Genomic DNA, 12,381 nt, shown 5'->3' on the forward strand with positions numbered 1-12,381 from the left:
AGTCTCTCTTGCCTTCAGACCTGACGTGGTCCCTTTTAACTAACGGTGTGTATCCTCTGTGCTGTGATCAAGGGCCTAAATAATGCCATGGATCTGGAAAGCCATCAGACTGCACCTAAAGGCAGCCTGAAGATCCACAAGGACTTTTCCAGTTCCAGCTCCAGCTTCTTAAGTCTATTTGTCACAAAACTGCCTCCTGCTCATTTTGCTGGATGTCTCCTCTGGCATTCTAAATGCAGCATGGCAAGTGACAAATGTCCTGAGTGGTAGGGAGGTCCTTGGACTGTGATCATGTTGGAATGAATGACCACCTGGAAGAGACTTAATAAAATTCCCAGCATCCACTGTAAGCCGGGAGTGAAGTTCTCAGGAACTTAAACTAAGAATCTTAAGGGCACGTTTTGCTCTCGGCTGGGAATGCTCCCTGGGAGGCAGCAAGATCAGGGGAAAGAGCACGGACTTCATGGTTAGACCACCTGGGAGCAGCTCCAACGCCACCCCTTCCTAATTGCGACTGAGAAAGGTGCTTAAGTTCTTGAACCCCTTCTCTGTGGATGACATGGAGATTAAAATACCTCGCTAAGTGGGTTGTTGTGAGGATTAACGAGATAATCTATATAAAGAATGTTTGGCACAAATAGGTGCTCAATTGACAGCCGTTACTATCATAACTTGCTTTGCCATAAACCTGGTCAAAGGGCTGTTTTTCTTCTGTAAATTCTCTTGGGTTGATTTTTCAGCTATTATATGACAAATAAGAATAAATATTCTTATTTAGTCACAAGTATTGATAATCAGTTATTTATCTTAGTAAAAATATTCTAATTTCATTACAAGGTCATCGCAAAGTACTGTAGTCTGATTTCCAGTCTAGAGATCTGCGTGTTTGTCCACAGGCGTTTCCCATAAGACAAATTCCTAAGGTTCCATGTTAGGATGTACTGGAAGGAGCCCCAGAAAAAAGAAAATGGTTGACGTTTGGATGTTGGAATTATTGGCAATTTGTTATCCATTCTTTAAAAAATCCATTTACTGTTGTAATACTTGTACAGTACTTGAAAGAAAAAACCAGTAGAGCCCAAGAGACAAGCAGTAAAAATGAACATTTTTGGAAAAGCTACCATGGACAAGCATTAAGCAGGCACATGCATATCTATGAAATCATTGAACTCCCCAGGTAACTCTCTGACGTACCTATTATTATACTCATTTTAGGGGTCAGGAGACAGAGGAGAGGCTACAAAACTTCACAAGATCACTCTGCTAACAGAAAGTGGATCTAAACATAGGTCTGTGTGACTCGGGGACATGTGCTCCTTCAACAGCTGCGTGCCCCTTAGAGAGCAACTAATTCAAGTGGCTCAGAAAAGGATGTGTCCTGCCTGGAGTCACAAAGCTCAATAGCTTCAGTCCTCAAAGTTACAGGTTCTCAGGTATGTTCTTTCTTTGAGAAAAATTGCCATCTCTAAACATATTTTTATTTATTTATTTTTTGGGGGGTAAGATTAGCCCTGAGCCAACATCTGTTGCCAATCCTCCTCTTTTTGCTGAGGAAGACTGGCCCTGAGCTAATATCTGTGCCCATCTTCCTCTACTTTATATGTGGGATGCCTGCCACAGCATGGCTTGACAAGCGGTGCCCGGTGCCACGTTCACACCTGGGATCTGAACCGGCGAACCCTGGGCCGCCGAAGCAGAATGTGCACACTTAACCGCTGCACCACCGGGCCAGCCCCATTTAAACATACGTTTTAAAAAAGAAAATACAAAATGTTCAAATAAATCTTTATTGAATAATTTAGGGGAGACATGCAATATTATCAGAAAATGCCTTGATAATAACACAAAGATTTTTTGCCCCCTCCCTTCTGAAAGCACTTTGGATGCGGGATACAGTTTCCGAAGAGGCATTGCGTAAATGTTAGCACCAGGAAGAGAAACACTAGGCACCACCCTCCTCTGAAAGCAGATCAAATCGGTAACACGTGTAGGTGTGTCTGCTTAATGGGGAGGGTGGAGAACAAGACCAAAGATGACTCCGTATCAAGTGAAAAACATCTTCATACACAGCTGAACATATGCAGATGCCATTAGAGCAATGCAAGTCACATGCAGATGTCACCTGGCAGCTTGGTACCTGGCTCTGTACAAACACTAACTGGCTTCAAGACATAGTCGGACACATGATTGGCTGGGGTGCAAAGGGAAATTTGAAACCCATCGTGTGGTAAGTTTGCAGCATGGAGCCTATACAGAGCATTCTATGCACAATGGAGTATGTGCTTGACGTTGGCTAACTCACACACTGGGCCCCAGAGAGAAAACTTAAAACAATGCAGTATTACCCAAGATAGATTGAAATGAATAGAAGATGTCCCAGCCACCGCAAAATGGAGCGAAGATTCATGTCTGGAGCTGGACATGAAAAATAGCAAATTCAAAGTCTGTGCTATTATGCCATGAGTGAGGCACTTCACTCATTTACAAAAGAGAAAGGTTCAACACTCTAGTGACTCTGTGCAAATGCAGAATGGCTCTTGGACGAAAAATCAATGTTCCTATTCCTCGCAAAAATATTAACAATGCCTTGAACAAATACCTCTCTTCAAGGAGTCCAGAACATTCCATGCATTTCTCCTCATTATTTCCTGTTCCTTTCTCAGTCTCACTGTCTCGCTCTGTGGGCAGGTAGGTGGGTGGTACTCCAAGAGGAGAACACAAGGCGAGACCAGCTGGGAGCTGGACGAGAGCTCATGGATGGCCCGGCAGGAATTACACTCCAGTGCCCGCTGCTGTGCCTGCATCGCAGGCTGACGCAGGTCTAACTGGCGCAAAAGTGGAAAAAAGACCAAGAGTAGGAGAGAACAAAGGCAGCTCGGCTTATTACGAGAAAGAAAAACTTCCACTGCCCTTGTGGATTTATAACTCCCAGACGGCAAAAACCTAAAGCTCTGTCTTAGGCTAAGAAGCCTTGAGAACAAGAAATGGCTGCTGTTGGGGGTTGGAAGGGGCACACAAAACCTAAAGTTAAGCAAAGTCAACTGCCGCGCGTTTCCTCATTGAATCTAGAAAGTCAGAACCCTTGTTGTAACCCGAACACTAAAAGGATTTCGGCCTTTTTTGGTTGATCAATTTGTCCCCTAAAGCCAATTTATACCACGGAGTTCCACTGCAGCCAGTGAATGAGGCTCTGAACAATTACTGCCTGACCTCCTGCTGACCTCCGCTAACTAGGTGTTCGTGGCTCCAAATTTTTCTGGCCAGTTTAGATGGGTGACAAATTTGTCAGCCAGATTGTTCTTCTTTCACCAGGAGTAACTGTCAGCCAGGCTTTGGGGGAAAACACCCTTCTCCCTTGATATTAAGAAATACACGAGGCCCCCAGACCTGCTGACACCAGACACTTGACTCAGCCCTGAGGGAAGAAGCTGTAACAAACTGAGAGTGTGACTGAGCCCCACACAGACCCCAGGAACTGCCCGTAGGCATTCTTGTTCTGCTGAAAATTCAGTCCGAAAAGGAAGATGGTAATACATGAAAATAAGCTATTTGTCTTTGTTTTTCTACATAGACTATATGTAGGAATAGCTACTTCACACGTATTTTAAGCAAAAAATTCAAATTAATAATTTCATCACTTCATGTTTTCAAGTTTTCTCAGATTTTTCCCTTTAGTACATTTCTTAAAATGTAACATCCCCCACTCCATACATATTCCTGTAGTTTTCGTATCTTGGTAATATGTTCTCAATTCTGTCTGCACAGAAAACTGATGTGCATTCCTAAGTCCCATCTACAGACTCAAGGATAACCTGTTCACCGTGTGATTCTGTACATTGGTCTTCATTCACCAGGCTGCTGTGAAAAACATATTTCTCCCCTGATGAAACAGAATCCAAGCTTGTATTTTATGGTAGACAGACCTTTACGGTATGTCAGCCCCACAGTCAGTCCTCCTTCCCCATCACAGGATGGTGCCTCCTGACAACACGAGAGCCTCCCAGCCCAGCTGAACAACTGCAACATGCACCGTACCCACTGAAGGTCTCACTGGCACTGGTAGACAATTAAGATGTGACCATGTCACGGGGGAAAGAGGATGAAAGGACGAGAGGGGAGAAACAAAGAGCACATCTATGAGTGCTCTCCTCTTCTCAGGAGTTGGAAACTGAACAGCGGCCTTACTCTTCACTTTCACTAAGTATGGGATCCAGGCATTTGCACAGACGTATTCAATAACATATTCTAGGGGTGACAGTTTGGTTGTGTCAGCATTTCTCTTACCAATGCCTATGTTTAGAGTTCCTTATGCAGTTAAAAGTGCTGCAGGCCAAAAATTGATATGAAGATCCTGAGGCAAGAGGGAAGGAAACAAACGAAGGAAGCATGCACTTTCTTTGGTATTTGCATTACAAGATAAATTCAAAGATCCATTTTAAAGTATTATTGGGCTTATTTCTACTGTTTTTCTTTGCTTATTTTGGTATGAAGGGTAAAAACCCAAGTTTCATTAATGGCTTCTAAGAAAATCCATGTCTATGATTTTGCTTTCTGACAGTTGTCCTTAGAAGTGAATCAATCAATACTGTGTTCTGAGGGACAACCAGGCCAAGCATCTCACGAAGCAGAGAGGCCTAAGAGAAATAAAAGCAGTACCTGCATGAAAGCTCACAGTGCAGATGAAGTTATATAACACAGAAGGTTAGCATCTTTTCTTCAAGAGCTGTACAAGGGAAAAAGTTGAGTGTAAGTTCAATTCTAGTGAGTCAGATTTAATTATAACTGCGTTGGGAAAACTAAACAGATAAAAGTATCTTACAGTCTATCCTTTACAATTTTAAAGCATAACACAACAGTGTGTGTGTGTTTGTTTATATCCACATTTTCACATATTGGACTAAAAAATATTTGTTTACAAGGGAAACAAAGCCCAAACAAGTAGATAGTATAAGTGAGTACAAAATGTAATAGACTAGAATGCAAACTGAATACCTAAGTACCAAGAAGCTGAGGAACAAAGCGTAAATTAGATCCAAGTGGGGTTAATTAGGGCAGGTTGTGTTTCTTTGTGTACATGCTGCTTTGTGCAACACTGCACTATACAACACTCCAGGACAGCATGAGAGATGCAGACTATGCAAATATAGTCTGACATCGAACCACCAGAGGACAAACATTATTAGATAATTTCATCCTACTCCAGAGGCATGGAAGCCAAAATGTAAACACTTCTAAAGTCACCTCTTGATTATCCACATTCATAGAAGGACAGGGCAAAGGCACTGATAATCCAAGAGTTGACAAATGGAAAGATCATGGAGTTGGCTTCAGAATGCATTTATTTTTGAATATAGGTGTATCTAATGCTCAAAGAACTCACAAGTCTGCTATAAGGAGTTAGAAACCTTTCCACCATTTGATTAGAGAAGCTGAAAGCATAGAAAGTTAAGTGATAATCTCAGACACATTCTTAGATTGGTTCTATGGGTTCTCCTATAACCGTGCACAATATAATTTTGGAACTTGGCATAGAAGCATGGCATGAACAAATAACCTAGTCCACAGTTGGGAATATTTGAAAGCAATTTTCAAAATCTCTAACTGAGCACTGCATCTCCCTTTCAAATGCTGTTATCTCTTCTTGTTTCAGTTGTCTCACCTTTTAACTTTTTTGTGGTCTCTCTGCTCCTTTCAATAAATTCATCTTTCTTATTCTCATCTTTATGATATTGAGCAATTTCTTTATTTCTCTCCCAAGGTCTGCGGCTTCACTCTCATGAGCTGTCCTCTGAACCTTGCTCTAGATGTTCTCCTTGAAAGCTCTTGCCCATGAATGTTTCAAATAAAATCTCATCAAAGTTTCTTCCATTCCCGGTCTAAATTGGACAAACACACACAGCTAAACTGGATGGACATCACAAGCTTCCAGCAGAATTAAAGATATTAGGTACTCCTTGCTCATAATGCCAAATGACACTGGATCCTTCCCCAAACCTATTTTTGCAATCTATAACCCAAGATCACAAACATCAAAGAATGAGCCAGAGCCACGCAAACCCCTTCATTCTGATTTCTACATATCTAGAATTAGTACAATATAATGGACAGGTAAAGAGCAAGTGCTTCAAGTCAAATCAAATTGGATTCGGATCCCAGTACCATTACTTACTAGATATGAAATCTTGGCAAAGCTCCTAAACTCCTCCAACCTTTCTTTCTTCATCTGTAAAATGGGGATAAAAATAGTACCTATCTTAGGGGTGCCATGAAAATTAAGAGATAATGCAGGTAGGATGCTAGGCACAAGGTGCTCAACAAGCATTCGTGATTATTATTAAAATATTTTGGATTTATGAAAATGAGCTGATTCTAATTTCTTGGTCTTTAGCACCATAGCTTAGATCTCAATATTGAACTAGCTTCTCAATGTGATTTTCATCTTGTCAAAATAGAACTGTTTTCCACTATTGATTTAATTTTCCAGCGGCATTTTCTGCCTGTAGGTTGAGGTACTATTTTGAAATGTACAGCCAACACCTAGCCCGAGTGATCATATTCTGCCCAGGTGAAAGTAAACTCCCTCTTGATGTTGGAGATTGCATATCTGTATCTACGTAATAGTCTGTTCAGACTTAAAATGTTGATCAGTGCTGCCAGGCACTGTTGAATAGAGCAGAGGGTGATAGGGTTATTATGGCAGGAAGAGAAATGAACAGTACTTAACGAACTTGCATTTCAATTGAGCAGAGTTTTTAATAAAAAAAACTTTTATAAATTCTTTTGCTCAGCAACAATAAAAAAAGGAAAAGAGCACTCAGCTGGGAACAATAGCTAGTCAGCTCATAAAAATCATTAGAAGGAACATTTTTGTCTACCATGCCCAGCAATTTCACTGGTGGGCAACGATCCAGCTCACTTATATTCCACCTAAAAAATGAGTCCAGAGGACCTTCTCAACTTTTTCAGCTAATAAATTATACTAACAAAAATTCTAATTTCCTAATGTGTGTAACTCCATCATAAATAAAATTTTGGCTCATAATTCATGGAATGTTTTTGACAAGAAGATGATACTGATCTGGTGTTAACAGGATATGCTCTTTGGGTTGCCTTTCCATTAGGAGGCAGGCACGATGCTGACACATTTATTCAGTGCCATCAAATCATCCTTGTAGCCAGAGGCTTTTATCCAGGAGGTGACTGCTGGGCAAGGCGCAGAGTGCCAGTGGACGGCCTGGTTCCCACTGTGCGAAATGAGCTGGCCTACTTGGATATTCAACTTCTCACTGCAGTCTCGGTAGCTCATCTTAAGGCGGTTGAGTCAGAGAAACTTCATATTTTTGACATTAAGGGCCAGGCTGATTCATCTTCTCCCACAAATGTCATTAAACTACCTTAAGCTAATTGCTAAATGTGGTGAAGATATGTCATTAAAAGCTCTTTTCTGTGTTGAAGGTTCCTCATGACAACCAAAGGATTTCTGTACTTGGATAAAATGTTATTTCTAATGACCCTGCTGAGTAATCACAAGCATGCCTAGTAATACAACCCTTAATATTTCTTAATTCAAAACTATCACGCAAAATAAAACAGCTTCTATGTTTAAGAAGCTGGTTTTTTTCTATTTAGTTTTGAGCATACTACACATTTTAACAATGAACTTATTTTATATCTTTACTGCCTGACATATTAAATGTTCAATATTTGCCAAATGACTAAATTGCATCTCAAACCAAATAAAGGAAATTATTTGAACACTAAATAAAACAATGTCTTCCACAATCAATATAGTTTTTTCCTTACTACACTCTTTACTTTTGACTTTATGCTAGAGATCGGCACCATCAACTATATAGTCTAAATGGCATTCTGTGCTCGCCTTTAATTAACTGCCCATTTGACTTACACTTTCTCTGGAATCTGGGAAGTAATTGTTTTGTTTTTAAAAGGTCTTTCCTGCTCCCTCAGATTGCATTTAAGATGTAAGAATAAACAGAAACTGCAATATCAACAAGAACTTAATTAAGAAGAATATGCAATGACAGCAAATATGTAAAAGCAATCTTTACCGAAGATAGGTAACCATTCAAGTAAGCTTTTTACAGATATTAAGGAGTTGAGGGTGGGTAGCTGTTTAAAATCCAATTTTATAAGTACATTGCCATTTAGAGAATGACTACTGAATTAACATCTACCTAAAATAGGAGTTGTATCATCTGAAACTACTCTAGCTAGTTGCACTTAAATTCTACATTGCTGAAACTTTTTTTAAAGCAACGCCTGCACTGATTTGATTAAGGAGGGAAAAAAACATCCCAAACCTGCCCTGCCACATATTAAAGGTGGCCACTAATTCTTCTGCAGCCCCCTATAAACTCTCCCTTTGAATCTAGGCTCTACGACTGTTGGAACAATGGCCAGTTTTCAGACCCAGGCTGAGTTTGCAGCTTCCTTGTCTCTCTCAGACCACTTTCTCTTGTAACACAGCCACCATGGTGTGATGATGTTCTTGGAGCCCTGTGGAGAAGCCTGTGTAGAGAGGAACGGAGGCCCCTGGCCAAGCCCAGGTTAACCTCCCAGCCAACAGCTAGTCCCAACTTGCCAGCCACATGAAGTGGCTCCTCCAGCGCCCCCTGATGCCGCAAGGAACAGAGACAAGCTTCTCTACCATGTACTATCCAAACTGCAGATCAAGAGTAAAATAAATGATTACTGGAACACACCTCAAACCTTAATTCAAGGTATTCTAAAAGATTTAAAAAAATTAAATGGGGCAGTGAAAGAAGGAATAATTACATTTTTTGAGCATTTGCTATGTGACTAAATGCTTTACATGCCCTTACTCCCTACAACAATCTTATTAGATAGGATTATTATTTTCTCTATTTTACAGATAAGGCAATTACACACTTGCAGATTAACTGCCCAAATTCATGTAATAGGTGGACAGTATTCAAACCAGATCTGTCTGACTCTTGGGCATATGCTGGGCAGGAAAATGGGAACTAAGGAAATTCCAAGCTAATGCTGGGGACTCAAAGTCTTATGAACACATTGCACATTAAAAAATATGATGTCGATTTAAAGCTGTGTCCTGAGGGTGCCCAACACTTCTTAGCATAACTTTCAAAATTAGTGGTAACATTTTTTGAAGCATAGTATCCAGAAAACATTTTCTTAGTCCTTACAGCTCCATGGTGTTTACTAAGTGCAACAGCTCCATACTAAAGAGAGGTTACAAGATGGAAGACCAGGTTCTTGCTCTAAAGCTTCTTGCATTTTAGTAGGAGAAATAAGGCATGTTACACAAAGCGTTGTTTCACAAGGTACCAAGTTGTAAGTACAGGAAGTGAGGAATAAAGTGCTATGGGACCTTATTCACTCATTCCACAAATATTTATTGGGTGCCAATGTAGTCGTGAATGAGAGAGATGGTTCTTGCTCTCAAAGGGCGGAGGATTCCTGATATTACTTTTGCTGGAAGCACCAGAAAAGGAGGGATACATTTTAGCTTAGCCTTGAACTATATCCCTAGGCTTTGGGCATGTGGAGATCTGGGAATTAGGAGGGCATTCGAGGTACAGGGATAACAGTGAGCAGAAAAATGAAAAATACCGAGGCACCAAGAAAATGAGGACAGGCGCCGGGACTGTACACCAAGAACCATATTTTAGTGACTCTAAGATTCATTAAGTCAGGCCATTATTTTATGTACCAAAAGAAAAAATACTTAACATTCACAGCAGTGGCTCTCAAATAGAGGTGATTTTGCCCTCCAAGGAACATCAGGTAATGTCTGCAAACATTTTTGGTTGTCACAACTGAAGGGGTGCGTGCTACTGGCCTTTAGAGGTACAAGGATGGATGTTGCTAATTATCCTACAAAGCACAGAAGAGCTTCCCACAAAGAGGAATTACTCAGCTCCATATGTCAATATTACCAATGTTGAGAACTCCCGAACTACAGGATGTCATAAATTGAAAGATGTATCTACAATATTAAAAAAGTATTTTAAGATAAATGAAATACAGTAGCTCAGCTTACCCAAGATGAACCCAGGATCTGTAAAGAAGAGTACTGGAGAATAATGCTGGTACACTGTATCTGAAGCTGTTTTCTCACCTTTGGATTAAACTGATGATGACCCGGGGCTGTTTTGAGAAAATTTAATGCAGTGTAAACTATAGGGCCAGACAAGACCACGTGTCTATCCCTTGTTTTTGAAAAACTCTGTACTCTAATCACACTAATTAATATATTCTATTTCTGCTAATTCGGACTGACCTGAGGGGAAACAACTCTGATTCACCAATCATATGGTGTATCTCTTATTGTTTTTCAAGCCCAGCTCTATGCCATTTATTCTATGAAGCTCCCTCTGATGCTCTCACTTTAAAACATTCTTTTCTTCTTTTGAACTTCGTTAGCATATAATCTGTATCTCTCTAATAGTATTCATGTGATTTATCTTTCCTCTAAATCTAAGCTCCTTTGGGTCAGATCCACGACCGGTTCACACCTGTAACTCTCAGAGGATCCACTACAGTGTCTTACACATTATAGGTGGTCAATAAATATTTGTAGAATGAATAATTGAATAAATATACAGTACCAGAAGACCATAATTAAATACGAATTCCTCAGACTTCTACTGGCTCTTTCAGTCTTTCCTCACAGGGCTCATTTTGTAAATCTTTAATCATTTCAGTAGCTCTCTAAGTTCTCATGCTTCAGCTACAGGGTCTCCAGAGAGAGCAGAGTTCTTTAAAAAGTCCTAGCCATTACTTTATAAGACACCATTTAGTAAATTCCATTAAGTTTCAGATCATTTCCCCATGAGGTGGCAACCAGTGTTTGGTTTCAAAACATTTAAAGCACCTTACATAGGCAGAGTACTAAATTCCTCTAAGGAAACATTGTGGGTAAGAAGCATAAGCAGTAAAAAATAGAAGCAGTATGAAAATTTCTATTCATTGCTCATAAATCCCAGTTATATTACTGATGATCACACTTTTGAGGTGGGGGTGATATACTTAGGACTAACAGAATAAAAAGCCTTAAAAAAGGAAGAAAATAAGGAAAAAGATCAGTTATAGAATTTTAAGTTATTTCTTTAAAGATGATAAAATGACAGATTATTAATCTTTTATTATTATATAGCTTAACTATGGAATAAATATTGTAATAGGTACACGTATGAAATTATGAAGGCTAGGGTTTAGATTAATTTGCAGAATTCTTTTTTTTAAGTTCCCCCTTCTTTTCCTTCAGAGTGGTCCTTGAGTATCAATCAATGTTTGGTGGTTGCTTCCAGCAAGTCTTTTGCTTCATTTATTTTGGTTGCTAAGTAAGGAGATCCACCTGCGAGAACAAAGAAAAATAAATGCATTGAACACATTTCATCACTGACATTTTAAAAAATTTCAAATTAAAAAAAAATGCTCTTAATTAGAATTCTCTGATATTTTCCCACATATTCATCCTCTGACAAATTATTTTATAAGCTGACTAGAAACCACAACAGCATAAATTAAATTTGTTTAGTGAAGCACTACACATCCCCAACAATCAAAGATAACCTCTGAGAAGAATAATGAAAGAAAGTTATGATCATGAATACTTTGAAAAACATGCAAATTTTTCTTTGGTCAGACATCACCCTTTACCTATCTGACCAGAGAATTTTCTGAAATTAAACGGATGGTTAGGTAAATAAAATAATGGTCTTCTCCAAGACTTTTTTTCTAAAGAGAAGAATATTCATCCATGAAGGAGGGTATCTTTCTGAAGGAGATAAAGCAACCCAAGGGATCTTTCAGAGTCTTATCGAACCCTATATTTTCATAAAAATAAAATACATGTTAGAAAAGGCAACTATGTACTATCTAGTTCTAAAAATCATATTAGTAATACATATGAAAGATAATAAAACTAATGTTAAAGGAAATGCTCCCTGTTCTCTGAAATGATCCTATTAGAATACTTATGGAGTACAGTCTTAGATTTACTATGCCCTAAAATAAAGTCAGTTCTTTTTTAGAGTTCTTTGTATCTTTCTAATGCAAACACCAAGAGGAAAACTGAGGTGAATTTCAAATTCAGAATCATTATTAATCACAAACAGAACCTATCTAACATACAAAAATACTAGCCCCAAACCATCACATAAAAGCTATTTAAGCATTGTATGCCTTCTGACTTCCAGTCCTGAGCACTTTCATTGCTTAATGCTCTAGCTAACAATCATATTACAGTTCACCAGTCTCTTTCTGTTTTTATTTTTTATCATTCCCTTGAGTACAAACCATCTATAGCTATTGAAAACATCATAAGACCTCAGTAGCTTACAACAAATCAAAAATATCTAGATGGTATTGGTA

The 12,381-nt window shown here is 39.2% G+C and overlaps 1 protein-coding gene across 4 annotated transcripts in view; it reads right to left on the reverse strand.

Moving 5' to 3' along the window:
* DNAJC15 (DnaJ heat shock protein family (Hsp40) member C15) overlaps positions 1-12,381 on the reverse strand; it is a 107,399-nt gene that overhangs the window by 18,025 nt on the left and 76,993 nt on the right. Inside the window, exons 6-10 of one of the 4 annotated variants that reach the window (XR_011427805.1) lie at positions 11,194-11,362; positions 10,046-10,152; positions 6,170-6,223; positions 5,660-5,876; positions 1,774-4,723 (exon numbers count right to left, since the gene is read on the reverse strand). Coding sequence is in view for 1 of the 4 variants with exons in the window: in XM_023621641.2 (XP_023477409.1) it covers positions 11,292-11,362 (71 nt within the window). In the remaining 3 variants the exon portion in view is untranslated. Of the gene's footprint in view, positions 1-1,773; positions 4,724-5,659; positions 5,877-6,169; positions 6,224-10,045; positions 10,153-11,129; positions 11,363-12,381 lie in introns of those variants that run through there. The other 3 variants (XR_011427807.1, XR_011427806.1, XM_023621641.2) reach the window with 3 other exon arrangements.

The sequence above is a fragment of the Equus caballus genome, chromosome 17 (genome assembly GCF_041296265.1).
Source record: "Equus caballus isolate H_3958 breed thoroughbred chromosome 17, TB-T2T, whole genome shotgun sequence".
Classification (NCBI taxonomy): Eukaryota; Metazoa; Chordata; class Mammalia; order Perissodactyla; family Equidae; genus Equus; species Equus caballus.